Genomic DNA, 15,594 nt, shown 5'->3' on the forward strand with positions numbered 1-15,594 from the left:
TTTTTTTTTGAGACGGAGTTTTACTCTTGTTGCCCAGGCTGATGAACTCGTGCAACCTCAGCTCACTGCAACCTCCGCCTCCCAGGTTCAAGTGATTCTCCTGCCTTAGCCTCCTGAGTAGCTGAGATTACAGGTGCCTGCCACGACGCCTGGCTAATTTTTTTTTGTATTTCTAGTAGAGACGGGGTTTCATGTTGGCCAGGCTGGTCTTGAACTCCTGACCTCAGGTGATCCGCCCACCTTGGCCTCCCAGAGTGCTGGGATTACAGACTTGAGCCACTGTGCCTGGCCAGGTCCTTTAAATAACTGTGAGAGTTATCCACATTGCATAGGTGAAGAAACAGAGGCCTAGGAAAATAAACTTAGTTATGTTCACAAAACAAATGAGTGGCGGAGCCAAGATCTGAATCTAGGCAGTCCTGCGTTAGAGACCAAGCTCTTTACCTAACCGCTAAACTGCCTCTCACTTAAAGTACCACATTATCCATTTACCAATCCAGTTCCCCCACATTAGCTCATGTGAGTCAGGGATGAAGACTATACATAGTCAAGTTGTAATTTATAAAAGTTGGTTTTAGGACTGTCAAGGTGGCTCACACCTGTAATTCCAGCACTTTGGGAGGCCAACGTGGGAGGATTGCTTGAGGCCAGGAGTTCAAAATGAACCTGGGCCCCATAGCAAGATCCCATCTCTACAAAAATAAAAATAAATTAGCCAGGCATGGTGGCAGGCACCTGTAGTCCCAGCTACTTGGGAGGCTTAGGTAGGGAACATAGCTTGAGCCCAGGAGTTGCAGGTTGCAGTGAGCCATGATCACATCACTGCACTGCAGACTGGGTGACACTGTGAAACCTTGTCATTTAAGAAAAAATAAAATTGGTTTTCTTTTCATATATCTGCATGACTCACACTGAGAAATTTAATTTCATTTTGCCTGTCTATCCTTAGTTTCTTTGATGTGTTCTCCTTCCCTTTTCTCATTGGGCTTTTCAAATACAGCATGGGTTTGTTCCCTTTCTTTCCATCAGCCACTCATCACTTGCTTCCCAGTCTGACTTCTTCTGTCCCCTTTTTCCTATTCCTGTATTCATTCTACAAATGTTTTAAAAGCCTACTGTGTTCCAGGGGTTGTGGTGTCACATGGAGGAGAAGTCCTGATGCTTTATCTTCATTGTCAACTAGAATTGGTTCTTGGATCGCTTGTCTCCTTGTCATCTTTATCAGTACTACTGCATAATAAGTCCAGTAAAGCTTATTCTGGAGAAATAATCTTGTGTTTCCACTTACAGATGGAGCAAAGACAGTGACTGTGCTGAGAACATGTATATTGACATGATGCTGTGGAGACATGCTCGGCGCCTCTTAGAAGACGTGAGGTTAAAGGACCTTGGCTGCTTTGCAGCTCAGCTGGGCTTTGAACTAATTAGTTGGCTTTGCAAGGAACGTACCCGAGCTGCCCGGGTAGACAACTTTGTAATAGCCCTGAAGAGACTCCACAAAGATTTCCTGTGGCCACTTCCAATTATCCCAGCCTCTTCTATCAATTCTCCTTTCAAAAATGGAAAATATCGAACTGGTAATGTAGACTTTGTGTCACTTGTACAAGGAGAATTGTATTTTACTCCATGTAGTTAGACATTTTATTAGTTGATATTCAAGGGATTATTTTTATTCCAAACTTAGGAGTGGATAAAAGCCAACTTTTTGTACATCAGTTGGAATGTGCACTGCTTGACCAAGGGTGTAAATAAAGTAAAACCTTTTTCTCTAAATCTTGTGACCTTGATGTCTAATTCAAGAATCTAGTCATTCTTGGATTATAAAGAAGTTGAAAACTAGCTGAATATAAAAGCTACCATGCTTATGTTATTGTGGGAAGGAGTTCTGAAACCAGATAGACAAGGACCTCAAAATAAGCTGACAGAATTCATTCCAGGGAAACAGGCCACCTTCTAAACTAGGAGAGGACAAACTGAAAGTGTATATTTTGGTGAAAGAAAAATTTAAAGTTTTTTAATTCAGATCTTTTATGAAGACTGTTCTAATTATTATTTATGAATATCAAAACCGAAACTTTTAACTTTGGCATTTGGAAACTGCATGTCATCTTAAGAGCCAAAGCAAGTCACTTAGAAGATCAACATAATATATAAGTTTTGCCTAGCTCCAGTAAGAGATAGGATGATGTAACTGTTAGGTAATATTGTGTGGCCAGTCTATTGTGTTACAGTCACATGTCTCTAGTTTTAGGGTGGCCGATACACTTCAGGGCAGTAATTGCCTTTGAACTGTCTTTATTGGGTAGGCAGATGAAGGAAGCTAAAAGAGTTCAATTGAAAATGTTAGTGTGTGCATTTTGAATTTCTTCCTCCATTTTTTGTTCTTGGACTACTCTTCAGTGGGAGAGCAGCTGTTAAAGTCTCAGTCAGCTGACCCATTTTTAAACCTTGAGATGGATGCTGGCATCTCCAACATCCAGCGAAGTCAGAGCTGGCTCAGCAACATTGGCCCCACACATCATGAGACAGACACAGCTTCATCCCATGGACCACAAATGCAAGATGCCTTCCTGTCACCTTTATCTAATAAAGGTAAATGTCATTTTACATCCTAGCTCTTCTTCATTTCCTTTGAAGAAAGTTTATATGCTATAGCACTTCAGAGATGGAGCTTCACTCTTCTTCTAACATGATGGAGGATTAACCATTTGTATCTGCTGGAGAGGTGGACAGTTTGTAAAACAAGGCCAAATTGGCCTTGACTGTACTTTGCCATATTTATTTTACATGAACAAAAAAAATAGTACAGATCAACATTAATAGATAAATCTTTGTAAATCAATACTGATGATAAGGAAACACTAACGTTGAGCCCCAAGTAAGCAAAATGTTATCGTCATATAAAGAATTCCATTTTTATCATAATTAGATGTGGATCAAAAAAATTTTTACTCCATTATCATTTTTTTTCCCATTATCATTTTTATATTACTTATTTTTCTTTTGGAATATGTGAGGTGGTAGTATTTTTTATTTCGTCGATAAAAATTTGTGGTCATTTGCTTTTTCTCTTGCTATATAGGTTCCTATGTAATATCCTTGATTTTGCCTCCAGGCCTTAAAAGCTTGTAATATTTACTCTCTGGCCGTTTTACCAAAAAATGCACATCAATCTCTGCTCTATAGTAATGGGTAAATTACAAACTGAAGAGGTTTTGAAGCAATTTATGTTGGTATAGGGTTATAAAGTATAGAAGCTTAAACAGCAGTTTGTCAGAGTTTTTGCAGTTTTTTTAGTGGTCAGGTATTTGTCTAATGTTTGAATATCAGTCAGTCATAACTGTTAACTGAGCTTCTATGTGAGGAGGCTTACAGATCTCATTAGTTTTTTTTTTTTCTAATTGTGGCAGAATATACAATTTATCAGCTTAATCATTTTTAAGCAGTCTGTAGTGTTGATACCCCATTGTTCTGCAGTCAACCTCCAAAACACTCTTCATTTTCAAAATGAAAACTCCGTATATGTTCTTTATTAACAACTTCCCATCAGTTCTTCCCCCCATCCACTGACAGCCACCATTTTATTTTTTCTCTTTCTGAATTTGAGTATTCTAGGTACTTCATATAAAGGAATCATACAGTGTTTGTCTTTTTGTGACCAGCTTATTTCACTTAGCATAATGTCCTCATGTTCATCTATGTTGGAGCATGTGTTACTCCTTTGTATGCAGATGCCACATTGTGTGTATTCATTTGATGGAAACTTGCGTTGCTTCTACTTTTAGCTATTGTGAATTCTACGAATGTGGATATATATAATATTTCTGTGAGATTCTTTTCAGTTCTTTTGGGCATATACATATTCAGAAATGGGACTGCTGGGTGATATCGTAATTCTGCTTGTAATGTTTTTGAGGAATCGCCATGTTTCCCATAGCAATGCACCATTTTACATTCTCAGCAGTGGATGACGGTTCTAATTTCCCCACATCTCACCAACACTCACTTTCTGTTTTTTGATAGTAATCATCCTAATGGGTGTGAGGTGGTGCCATTACTTGTTTTAGAAAACTTTGAATGAGATAATTTCAAATATATTAAAAAGTAGAGATAATATAGTGGGCTCCCCTCAGTCCCCCATGTGGCCATCACTCAGCTTCCATCACTAATGGCCACATTTGTTTAGCGTACTTCCCCCATCCTATATTAACTGAAGAAAATCCATGACACATCATCTATAAATATTTCAGCATTTTTCCTACAAGGACTCTTTAAGAATTGTGACCAAAATACTATTATCCCTATAAAAATTTGATAATTCCTTGATACCATCAAATATTCAATAAGTATTCAGATTTCCAATTATTTCATAAACATAATTTTTTATAGGTTGAGTCAAGATTTAAATAAGGTTCACATATTGATTGTGTTCTTAATTCTCTTTTCAAGTGGATGTTCCCTACCATCTCCTTTTCCCTTCCTTGCAGTTTATTCATTGAAGAAATTTGATTTTGTGGAGTTTACAACAGTAATGATTTTGCTTATTATATCTTCATCGTTTAGTTTAACAGTTTCCTCTTTATTTCCTGTAAATTAGTAGGTGATTGTAAAGACTTGGTCAAATTCTAGCCAGATTTTATTGAGGGAAGTGGGGAAGACTGCTTCATAGGTGGTGGTAGTATGTTTTTTCATCTAAAGACACATAATGTCTGGTTATCTAATTTTTAAAAAATATCTTCTATGTTCACATGGTAATTTTAGCCATGGGTTTCATGTTTTAATTTCAAGATCCTGAGAAATCAACATCTGAGGAACAACTAATATTTAAAATTAAAGGAAAATATATTTTCTACAAGAAGCTGGTTTGTAACTTCTAGCAATTCTTCATCAGGTGATGAATGCAGTATTGGTTCAGCCACAGACTTGACCGAAAGTAGCTCCATGGTGGATGGAGATTGGACAGTGGTGGATGAAAATTTCTCTACACTCAGTTTAACTCAGTCAGAGCTGGAGCACATTTCCATGGAGTTGGCCAGTAAAGGGCCTCATAAATCCCAGGTCCAGCTTCGGTGAGTTTCTGGTCTATTTGAAATCACAGAATGCCCACTCAGAGTATTTGGGCATATAGGTATGGGACTACTTTCCTAATAATCATTGCACTTCTGTGCATCTTACAGATCCTCCTTAGCATAAATCATTTTGTTTCTGCTTTTATTTAGGTATTTGCTACATATTTTCATGGAGGCAGGGTGCCTGGACTGGTGCATTGTTATAGGCCTGATTCTTAGAGAATCCTCAGTAATCAATCAGATTTTGGTTATTACACAGTCTTCAGAGGTAGATGGAGAGATGTTACAGAACATAAAGACAGGGCTACATGCAGTGGACCGATGGGCATCTACAGACTGGTAAGTGCTGCTTTACCATCTTTATATCTAATATTTTAGGTTGTTGTCTCTTGGTGAATTCTGTCCTTTCACCTTAAGGCTTAGTTATGGTTCGTGTATTATACATTATTATGTTAGTCAGTGTATAATTTATACTGGTGAATGCATGTCACTGACTTAAGATTGATGCAGTGCAAATGAGCTTAGAATTAGACTGGAACTTCAGATTTGCAGTCCTGTGGAAATGGAGGCTATAATCTAAAAATGTCTACTTGAAAAGTCTCAAAGTTAAGGTCCATGTCAATTTAACATTCCTTGGCAGTAACAAGCAAATCCAAATAAGAATTGTGGTGGCAGTTCAGAGCCTTGGTCTCTAGCCCTGTCTTTATTACCAGTTATATGCATATTCAGGGCTAGTTACTTCCCTTACTTGGATCTGGTTTTCCTTAATTGCCAAATGGCTTTAGGTTAGATGTTGTCTGAAGGTCCTTTTTCGAGTCTAAACTACTTTTGGCTTTTCAATTGTAAAATAAAATTTTTATTTGTAATACTGGTTCTAAAACATCAGCCTTTACCCCTAGTGTGCTTAGAAACTTAAGCCGCAGGCTTATGCAACATGCAGCCCCCTCTGTGTTGGGCAGGACACCCAAGAAGCCTTTCCTTCGTACCTTCTTTGCCTCCTCCCTCCCCTCATAATCTATCATTGTCCTTACCATATCAATGCTTAGTGGGAGTTTATCTGTAACATTCTACCAAACCTTTTCAATTATGGCAGATGAGCTCATGTTTTTTTTCTCTACATAGTCCTGGATATAAGCCATTTTTAAACATCATTAAGCCACAACTGCAGAAGCTCAGTGAGATAACAGAAGAGCAGGTCCAGCCAGATGCCTTCCAGCCAATAACTGTGGGTAAGACTCCTGAACAGAGTAGCCCCCGGGCAGAGGAGAGCAGGGGCTCCTCCAGCCATGGAAGCATCCCCCAGGGTGAAGTCGGGAGTAGCAGTATGGTCAGCCGGAAAGAGGAGGACACAGCTGAAGCAGAGGAGGAAGAACCTTTTCAGGATGGGACTTACGACTGTTCTGTGTCCTAACAACAGTGAGGTTCCCATCACAATGGGGCAGTATTAATTAGCAGCAGCATGCAACTCTACGTTGTAACCTAGTTGGCTGATTTAACAGGAGAACTCAGTTCAGAGACTCTTTGGTAAAGTATTACTAGATTTTAACTAATTCTTGTCTAAGAAATCTTTTTGACTCCATAAAAATGTGATATAAAGCATCTTTCATAAAAAATTTTTAAGCTGCAGTGAAAAGTAAATATTGTACAGATGTACATGGGAATATTTTGGTTTTACTCAGAGGTTGGTAGCTCTTAAACCATAGGAATTGTTTTGTCCTAGGTGAGCTTACTTTTTCACTACTTACAGCTTCTTATGTTTCCTGGTTCTGCATATGTCCAGACTGCTTTTTTAAAAAAATGCTAAGGTGCTTGCTGTAGTTTATCAGGTACTTAAGCTACCTACCTGTTTGCTCCCTTGGATAGAGCTCGCTGGACTCCTTAAACAGTCCTCCTGAATAGATATCTACCCTGGAGCACAGTATGTGCCAGTGTGATAGAAACATTCTCCTTGGCTTTACTAGCCCCTTAAATCCCAGTCCAGAATTGATGGAAGCTATTGACCTGTGAGTTGATGTGCTTGTTTTAGCAAGCTTGATTCCCATTAGATCAGTGTGGGCACAGGTCTGTGGGATTCTTCTCAATTATGCTGTTAGATACCACTAAACAATTTTATATTAAGGAACAGTATCTTTTTGTGAATACTCTTGTGTAGATATACCCAAAGGCACTGTTCATATTTTTAGGGCTTGTATTGTAATTTGTAAGCTTTTAATGCTGGATTCTGCATGTCTACAAAGATAGAGCTTGCTCCTCTTTGCAAGTTGAGGAAGACAGATTTTTTTGGGTTGGTCATGAAGTAATAGAAATGATCACACTGATCATGAAATGCAGCAGGTTTTGTGCAAATTAATGTAGTTTTATTTATTGCTTTTGTAAATTGAATAAAGATGGACTTCTATGTAAATAGACTGCTGAATCCTGTATTATCACAGCTACTAAAAATTAGTATGTAAAGAATGCATTCTTCATTGTAAACTTAAAATATTTTATGTACTTCTAGAAATGACTTAAATTTGTTTTCATACATTATGAAAACAGAACTGCATACTCCTTAATTGCTTTAGACTAAACACACACATCCACTGTATGTAATTCTAATTAACTTATAACAGTATTAATTTAGACAGCTTGTTTGTACTGTGCAATTTGAACAAGGAATGCAATGTTATTTTTTACAAAAAACTTGTTTATTTTTATAATAACGATGTATTCGATGTGGACCAAATTCGTACCACTATCTAAAACAACCCCTTTTTTCATAGTGCAATTGTAGTTTAGAAACAAAACTTGGTCCTGTCTCCTTGCTTTTTAAAGTAAATGGCTAGATTTAGTTGTCTTGACCAGGTTTCCTTTGAAGAAAAACTCAAAACCGTTTTGAAACTGCTTAGTTCAGAATTCTTCAAAGTATTTAAAATTACTGAGTTGGGTAATATCCTGTCATTTACTTTTACATTACAAGTGCAATAATTTCACAAAATAAAACTCCCAAATGGGTGGAGTATGTGATTATTGGTACCTGGTCCTTCTGGTGCTATTTTTATTTAAGTTTTTGTTTCAAACCACCTTTCCCTGAATCTTAAGATAATGTTTTGCATGTGAGTACATGCAGCCCAGCCAGAAACTGAACTCTCTTCTCCTGTTGTAGTCCATTAAGGAGAAGAACCAGCATTGCTTTTGTGTTTGGTGTGAATATTCAGTCAATAAAAATGATTTACCATTATAAAGAGCTGTGATCTTCTCAAATATCTTAAATAAAACACTGTGCTACTGAGTTCATCTCACATTCTTGAAAGCAGGGCACCAGTAAGTTAACTGTATTCCTGTGGGTTAGGCCATGAATCTTTTTTTTTTAAATAAAATATTCCTTTTTCAACTAATAGAAATAGGTCCCACAGCAAGAAATTTGGCAGGTTTACAGAAAATTTGGTAATTTATTTGTTACATAATTTAATTTTTACAACTCCATTTTTATTTTGTTGTGTTGCTTGGTTCACATATCAACTGTTTAAGCCATAATTTTAGCCAATGAATTTAAATATTCAGTATAATTATTTGAGGTTTACTAGATGCATTTATTAATAAGTTATTTGCTGAAACCAAAACAGGAAGTCATTGGGGTATGGGAATAAAATCAACCTTTGCTTTGTAATTAAAGTTGCTGCTATTTCTGTAATGTGTATTTTTCCCCACTTTGTAAAGGGCAATAAAACCATTACAAAAAGTTTTGTTTATTCATCATCTCAGGTTAACAACAAAAGCCATGAAAGTCATCTTTTCATTATATAATTCTGTTTCTTAGAATTTTCCTTACGAAGTAACTAGAAATTCAGACTACTTTATTTAAAATATTTGTTTGTATGTAGATTTAGAATGGGAACGTCAAGAGTTGGCAACATTCTAGATGCCTAACAGTAATCTATTGGTGGAAACAGTCCATATCGATGACACGGAAAATGTTCAAAGTATAATGAAGAAATGACAGAAAATTATGTATACCGTAAGATACCCCACGAAGCAAGCAAAATTTTATGTAAGTATAGAGGAACCTAGGTGTCATTTCTAATAAGTGGGATTAAAAATTACTTTCACTTTTTACCATTTTCCTAAATATGCTTTGTCTCCATGGATTTGCCTATTCTGGACATTTCATCTAAATGGAAACATACAGTATGTGGACTTCTGTCTTACTTGGCACCAAAACATGTTATTGTTTGTTAGTTTGGCTGTAGCCATTCAAAGTTGTATATGAAGTGGTATCTCATCATAGGGATTTTCATTTTCCTAATGGCTAATGTACATCTTCTCGTAGGATTATTAGCCATTTGTATATCTTTGAAGAAAAATGTCTACTTATGTCATTTCATTATTCATTTGCTGGAGTTCTTTATGTTCTAAATACTATTATATATATATATATAAATTGCAGATATTTCCTCATTCTGTTGGCTTTCTTTTCACTTTTTTTCCCTAGGCTTCAATATTCAAGGTTTTGTTTTTTTTTTTTTTTTATTTTCTACAATTTTATTTTTTTATAATATATGCAGAAATTTCCAATTATTCTTGTCAAATATTTTTTTTTTTTTTTTTTTTTAATGATGTTAATTACAGCATTTGAAAAGGAAGATAAAATTCCACACAAAATAGAAGACTCTAAAATGTACCCATTAATACTGCTAAAAAACAAATTGGTAAGAATACAACAGAAGTCTGATTTAGGTTCTGATTGTCGTCACCATGTGATTACAATCACACAGTCTTTCATTTCACTTTCTTGATAGTGTCCTTTGAAACACAGTCTTTCATTTTGATTAAGTCAAACTTTTTTTTCTTTGGTTGCTTGTGCCTCATCCAGTGTTATGAATATTTATGCCTAAGTTTTAAGAGTTTTATAGTTGCATCTCCAGTTTTGTATATGATATAAAAGATACGATTTCATTCTTCTAACATGTGGCTACTGTCAGAGCACCATTTATTGAAAAGATTTTTTTCCCAGTCAAAAATCAATCAAGTATAGCTATATGAGTTTATTCATAGACTCTTAATTGTATTATGATGATCTGTAATCTCTTCTTATGCCCATACCACATTGCCTTGATTTCTGTTGCTTTGCAGGAAATTTTGAACGTGGGAGTCCTAAGTTTGTTTTTTCTAGGCTGTTTTGGCTAATCTAGTTCCTTTCTATTTCCGTATGAATTTTAGGATCCGGTTATCAATTTCTCTCCTAAACTAAAGGCATTTGAGATTTTGATAAGGACTGTATTCATGACATCAAGCAATGTGGAAAATATTGCCATATTAAGCCTTCCAGTCCATGAACATGAGATGTCTTTCCATTTATTGGGTTTTTAATGTCTTTTAACAGTGAATTTTTAGTAAGTCTCATACTTTTATTATATTTATTCCTAAGTATTTTATTAATGCTATTGTAAAAAAGTGGAATTTTCTGGTTTTGGATTGCATATATAAATACAGTTGTTTCTGTATATTGACATTGCATCATGCAACACTGAACTTTTCTTTTTCATGGATTACTTAGGCTTTTCTGTATTGACGGTCATGTTGTTTGCAACCAGAGATAGTTTAAACTCTGCCTTTTCCATCTGGATGCCTTTTCTTTCTCCTGACAAACTGTCCTGGATAGAGCCACCAGTACAATGCTTTATTAAATGGCAATAGTGGACATCCATGTTGTCTTCTGATATTAGGAGGAATCTTGCTTTCATCACTAATTATGATGCTAGCTGTGGGTTTTTCATAGATAGCCTTTATCTGGTTGAGGATGTTCCCTTATGTATAGTTGGTCTTTAATAAAGACAAACCCACGTGACTGTTTCAATAGATGCAATGTATGTTTGTTGAGTGTTTTCATCATGGAAGGGTTTTGGATTTCCATGATGAAAACACTCAACAAACATACATTGCATCTATTGATATAGTGACGTGGGTTTTGTCCTTTATTAATATGGTACATTACACTAATTTTGGATGTTTCGAAAGAGTTTTGCTCTGTTACCCAGGCTGGAAGGCAATGGCACAATCATGGTTTGCTGCAGCCTCAATCTCCTGAGCGTAAGCCATCCTCCCACCTCAGTTTCTCTAGTAGCTGGGTCCACAAACATACACCACCATACCCTGCTAATTTTTGTGTTTTTAGTAGAGACAGGGTTTTGCCATGCTGTCCAGGCCAGTCTCAAACTACTTGGCTTAAGTGATCTCCCCACCTCGGCCTCCCAAAGTTTACAGCATCCGTCCTACCCTTACTCCCCGCACCCCTAAAAGAACACCCTTTGCCCTTTGATATTTTTTGCTAATGGGGATGATTTAAAACTGCTACATATGCTTAAGCTCAATAGTTACCTAATAATTCTGTGAAATTTACAAGTATCATTTCATTCCAAGATAAGGGATTCCAACTGAAGAAAACATTTCCATGTTACTTGTTCTCATGAGCCATCTAGGTCGTTTCTGTGGACATGGAATAACCCTTGAAAACAGGGGGATACATAAGAACACATATCTGTTTGTCTGTTAAAAAGATACCAACCAGTATATTAAAAAGTTTATTTCAGTAACATTGTAAGGCAACAATTAATTAATCCTCAGTAAGTCAGTAAACCAGTGATAAGAAATTGACAAACACTCCTACAGCTTCCTGAGTCAGCAGGCTGGCTTGTGGCTCCCTCAGTAGTAATATCTTTAAGAATCCTATCATGCTTGTTTGTATATACTAAACTGTAGAAACAAACACTTCATTTGACAGTCATTCTTAGGTCAAACACAAGAACGAACTACTGTGAAATCATAATTCTTCACACATTTTCCCTGAATAAGCAGTACTGTACTACTAACATTTAAATTCTGCAGAAAATAATGCATTTGTTAGTGACTGTGTTCCAGCTTGAAAAGACTCTTTTAGAAATGAAATGATCAGATATTCTTTAAGAAAAAATTTAATCTCAGCATCTTCCAATGTGACAGACTGTGTGCTTAACAGAGCCATAAATACTTTCGATAATTACTTGACCATTTCTGGCATTAAAACAACCTCCCAGAATGTTACACAAGCCCTGAGACTAGTGTGAGCATCTTATTATTGACCTTGTACAATACCAAAGCTTCATAATGCTAAAGAAAACCAAAACAAAGACAATGGTTTACACAGGGAAATAACCCAAAGGCAAAAGAAAAACAGTGATTTATTACTGAACAACAGTAAAGGCATCCTTTCCAAAGTGGATGTAAATCACAGGGAACACTAATTGTATCAGATTAAGCATGGGGATGCAAAATAGGCCTATATTTTAAATTCATTGAAAGATTATTACTTTTTCTCCACAACTGTGATTCTGTACAAGATATAAACCCTACAAACCTTATATGCTACCTGACAGATAAAAGTAGCAAGAGCCATACTCTTGAAGCACTTGAGACCGATTTCTACAAAGTCCAGAAAAAGCAATGACTCCAGTGTGCAGTGCTGATGCATGTGACAGCCCAACGTGTTATCATTCAGCTCTGGCTGCAGCCCTGCTATTTACATGGCCCCAGTTAGTTTTTAGGGAGTCACAGATTGGGCAGGCAAGGAGGAGCAGGATTTTAAAAGCACATCATACACATTAGACAAGCAGCCTAAAGACGTTTTCCTCCTGCATTGCACACTTACTGTGCTCTTTCTATTCAAATAGATCCACAGGCCACCTTTCAAGAGCATTCCTCTCTCATTTCCTCCATCATCCAAGATAAATCTAGCTACCCCTTTTTGTTTTAACTGTGCCTTCCAACATTTTACATTTCCTAATGGTAAAATGAAAGCTTGCACAGTTTACCACTGATCTCATGAACCCCCTCACTGCTGGACCAAAAAAGCCATGAGAGGTACTGCTATGATATACCTTACAAGCTACACAGCCATCTTCAAAATGAAAACCACCTTTAAGTCCTCATGCTGCCATTATGCAGGATCTGAACCACCTACAGGTACAGCGGTCTTACTCCAGTATAAGCCACAACCTCAAGTCTCAGGAAAGCCAGCCTGCTGGATAGTAAGTTACTGAGAAAATCTATTCAACTGGCTGGAAGACAAGAAGACATAAGATTATGCCATAAAGGATTAAGCTTGTATAACACAAGACTCGTATGAAACAAAAGAATAAATATTTATAAAATGCCCACTACTCCCAGGCTGCCTTCTACCCCAGAATAGCCCAGGTGGCAGGTCAGTGCTCTGAGGAAGTAAGTTAAGGTCACATACTTGCACACACAATATTCGGAACCAAAAGAACCTACAAAAACGAGAGGGCTATATGGCCAAATATTCTTGTTTTCAAATTGGTAAGATGGAGAGAGGTAACAGACATGTTTCAGAGGAAAACAGCATAGCAATGTATCTGAGTGTCCACTTGTCAGGACAGTGAGTCACCAGCTCAGCTTGGGGTCCAGGCCTCAGTATAGAGACACAAAGCACACTCGAGAGGCTGCCTGAAGAAACAGCTAAGCACAGGCTACGTCCTCAATAGTGCAATGCTTCTCCCCCAGCCCTACGGCAATCACTTCAGTGACCCACACAGAGTTACAGTCTCAAGGGGAATCATTACCCCAGTGAGTGATATTTCACCAACCATCTACTAATACGACAAATGGTCTTGGGGCTTAAATTGGAAACCACTTTTATCTCATTAACGATTGTCTGACAGTGTACTTCTTTCTTGATCCTAAAGGGGCGGCTATTGAAGTGGTTTGTTGGCTTTTGTCCTTAAGATCACATAAAATAACGTGTGTGTAGTGGCAGTACCCACATGTGCTTACATGCCAGAAAATGCATTTTCAAGTGTCAACAGGCCATGCATCATTGTGCCACAGCTTAACCCTTATAGTGCTTGGCCCTGAAAAGTGTTAACCCAGAAAGCTCTTTGAACATATGCTCATTAAAATTCATTGACTTACATTACAAACATCCACATAACATAGGGAGAAACCATGTCACATGGTGTATCCACTGGGCATGTACTTAGAGCTCATCCACAGGATTAAAACACAAAGAGGTCGTAGGTGCACACCCAGGCAGAGGGAAATGTCCAATCTGGAAACTTCTCCTTCAGAGCATCCAGCTGAGGGGATCTCTTGTCTTCCCCAGATAGATAGTGGGCAGCAATGGCCACAGTGACCATTCCTTCGGGATGTTCTTCAGAGACCTGCCAAAGAAAATCAATTAGTTCTTCAGTTCTTGGAAGCCAGAATACTGAACCCAAGGTTCTTGCTAAATACCACCTGGGAACCTAATCAATGGAACAAGCAATGCTGGGAAATGTGCACCTGCACTTCTATCCAGAACTGCCATGCAGAGGCCTTGAGTCCATGGGAGTAAAAGACAAAGTAGTCTCCTCCTTTACTTGTGACTGGGGTGCCATTGCCAAGAGACCACTGAGAAAGTGTTGACCCTTTGTGGGCTCGAACATAGAAGGACATATGGCTTGGTCCTATAAGGCAGAAGGAAGAAAGAACAGTTAGTCTTCTGAAAAGGATAAAATAACCCACAATCCAAACCAGATTTCATAAAGGTTCATGCCTCTATGACTCTAAGTATACTCACTATAAACCTAATGGAGGTTTACCAGTTTGAACACTCAGTGTGAATCAACAGGCTTAAATAATGAGGTAGTGCAGAAAAGACAGAGTCTAAATGAGAATGCCTTAGTTTTAAGTTGGTCCTGTCACTTAATTGCTGCATGGCATCAGGAATTAATCTAAATCACAATTTATTCATCTGTGAAACACATTTTTTTGAGGGGATTACCTTAGAAAAAGCATATGGAAGTGTTAGCAAAACTGCAAAGTGCTAACAACAGTACTGATATGACTGTCATTATGAATGGAGTTTGTAATTTTCAGAGTTGATCATGTTAACGCCTTAAAACATGTTTTACTAGTTTGTCCCTTCAAGCTGGAAAATAACTGCTCAGTTCTGAAAATTTAGTTATCACTGGGGACTTCCAAGGAAACTGATGACAGTGGCAAACTAAAACTAAAACAGATAAAACTAAACCAAAACACACCCTCAGCCTAACTTGAAAATAGAGCATACCCACATTTGCAATAAACATAAATTTATAAATCTTGGGGAGCAATCTCACATACTTGTGCCCACCCTGCTAATGCTGCAAGGCTTTCTGGCAAATGCAGGCCAAGTAAGCCCACCCTAAATCTGAAAGTACTACTATAGTGTCCAGTCAAAGGTTTACAGGGCAGGGACTTAAAAGTACACATTATTGAACTAACAGTCTTCAAAAGCAAAGCTCAGGAGGAAATAAACTGAAAAGGGAGAGGAATCATTTGGCACTTGGGTGGTGAAGGTGAAAAGAAGCAAAAGAAAATTCAGGGTCCTGTAAGAAAAATCAAAACAATAAAAAATCAAAATAATATATATTCATACAGGGTCCTGTATGAATATATATTATTCATACACACCAACTCAAACTTACTAAAGAATCTGGACTTTACACTGGCAGAAAAAGAAGCCATTGCTAGA

General features: G+C 37.3%; 2 protein-coding genes across 2 annotated transcripts in view; one reads left to right on the forward strand and one right to left on the reverse strand.

Moving 5' to 3' along the window:
• The window catches only part of RIC1 (RIC1 homolog, RAB6A GEF complex partner 1), a 142,819-nt gene extending 134,033 nt beyond the window's left edge, over positions 1-8,786 (forward strand). Inside the window, exons 21-25 of the mRNA XM_037730823.1 lie at positions 1,291-1,577; positions 2,401-2,592; positions 4,892-5,069; positions 5,220-5,408; positions 6,192-8,786. Coding sequence (XP_037586751.1) covers positions 1,291-1,577; positions 2,401-2,592; positions 4,892-5,069; positions 5,220-5,408; positions 6,192-6,480 — 1,135 coding nt within the window. The 3' untranslated portion in view covers positions 6,481-8,786. The remainder of the gene's footprint in view (positions 1-1,290; positions 1,578-2,400; positions 2,593-4,891; positions 5,070-5,219; positions 5,409-6,191) is intronic.
• Positions 8,787-11,616: 2,830 nt separating this feature from the next.
• The window catches only part of ERMP1 (endoplasmic reticulum metallopeptidase 1), a 59,122-nt gene continuing 55,144 nt past the window's right edge, over positions 11,617-15,594 (reverse strand). Inside the window, exons 14-15 of the mRNA XM_017506860.2 lie at positions 14,382-14,545; positions 11,617-14,260 (exon numbers count right to left, since the gene is read on the reverse strand). Coding sequence (XP_017362349.1) covers positions 14,096-14,260; positions 14,382-14,545 — 329 coding nt within the window. The 3' untranslated portion in view covers positions 11,617-14,095. The remainder of the gene's footprint in view (positions 14,261-14,381; positions 14,546-15,594) is intronic.

The sequence above is a fragment of the Cebus imitator genome, unplaced genomic scaffold, assembly GCF_001604975.1.
Source record: "Cebus imitator isolate Cc_AM_T3 unplaced genomic scaffold, Cebus_imitator-1.0 Scaffold364, whole genome shotgun sequence".
NCBI lineage: Eukaryota > Metazoa > Chordata > Mammalia > Primates > Cebidae > Cebus > Cebus imitator.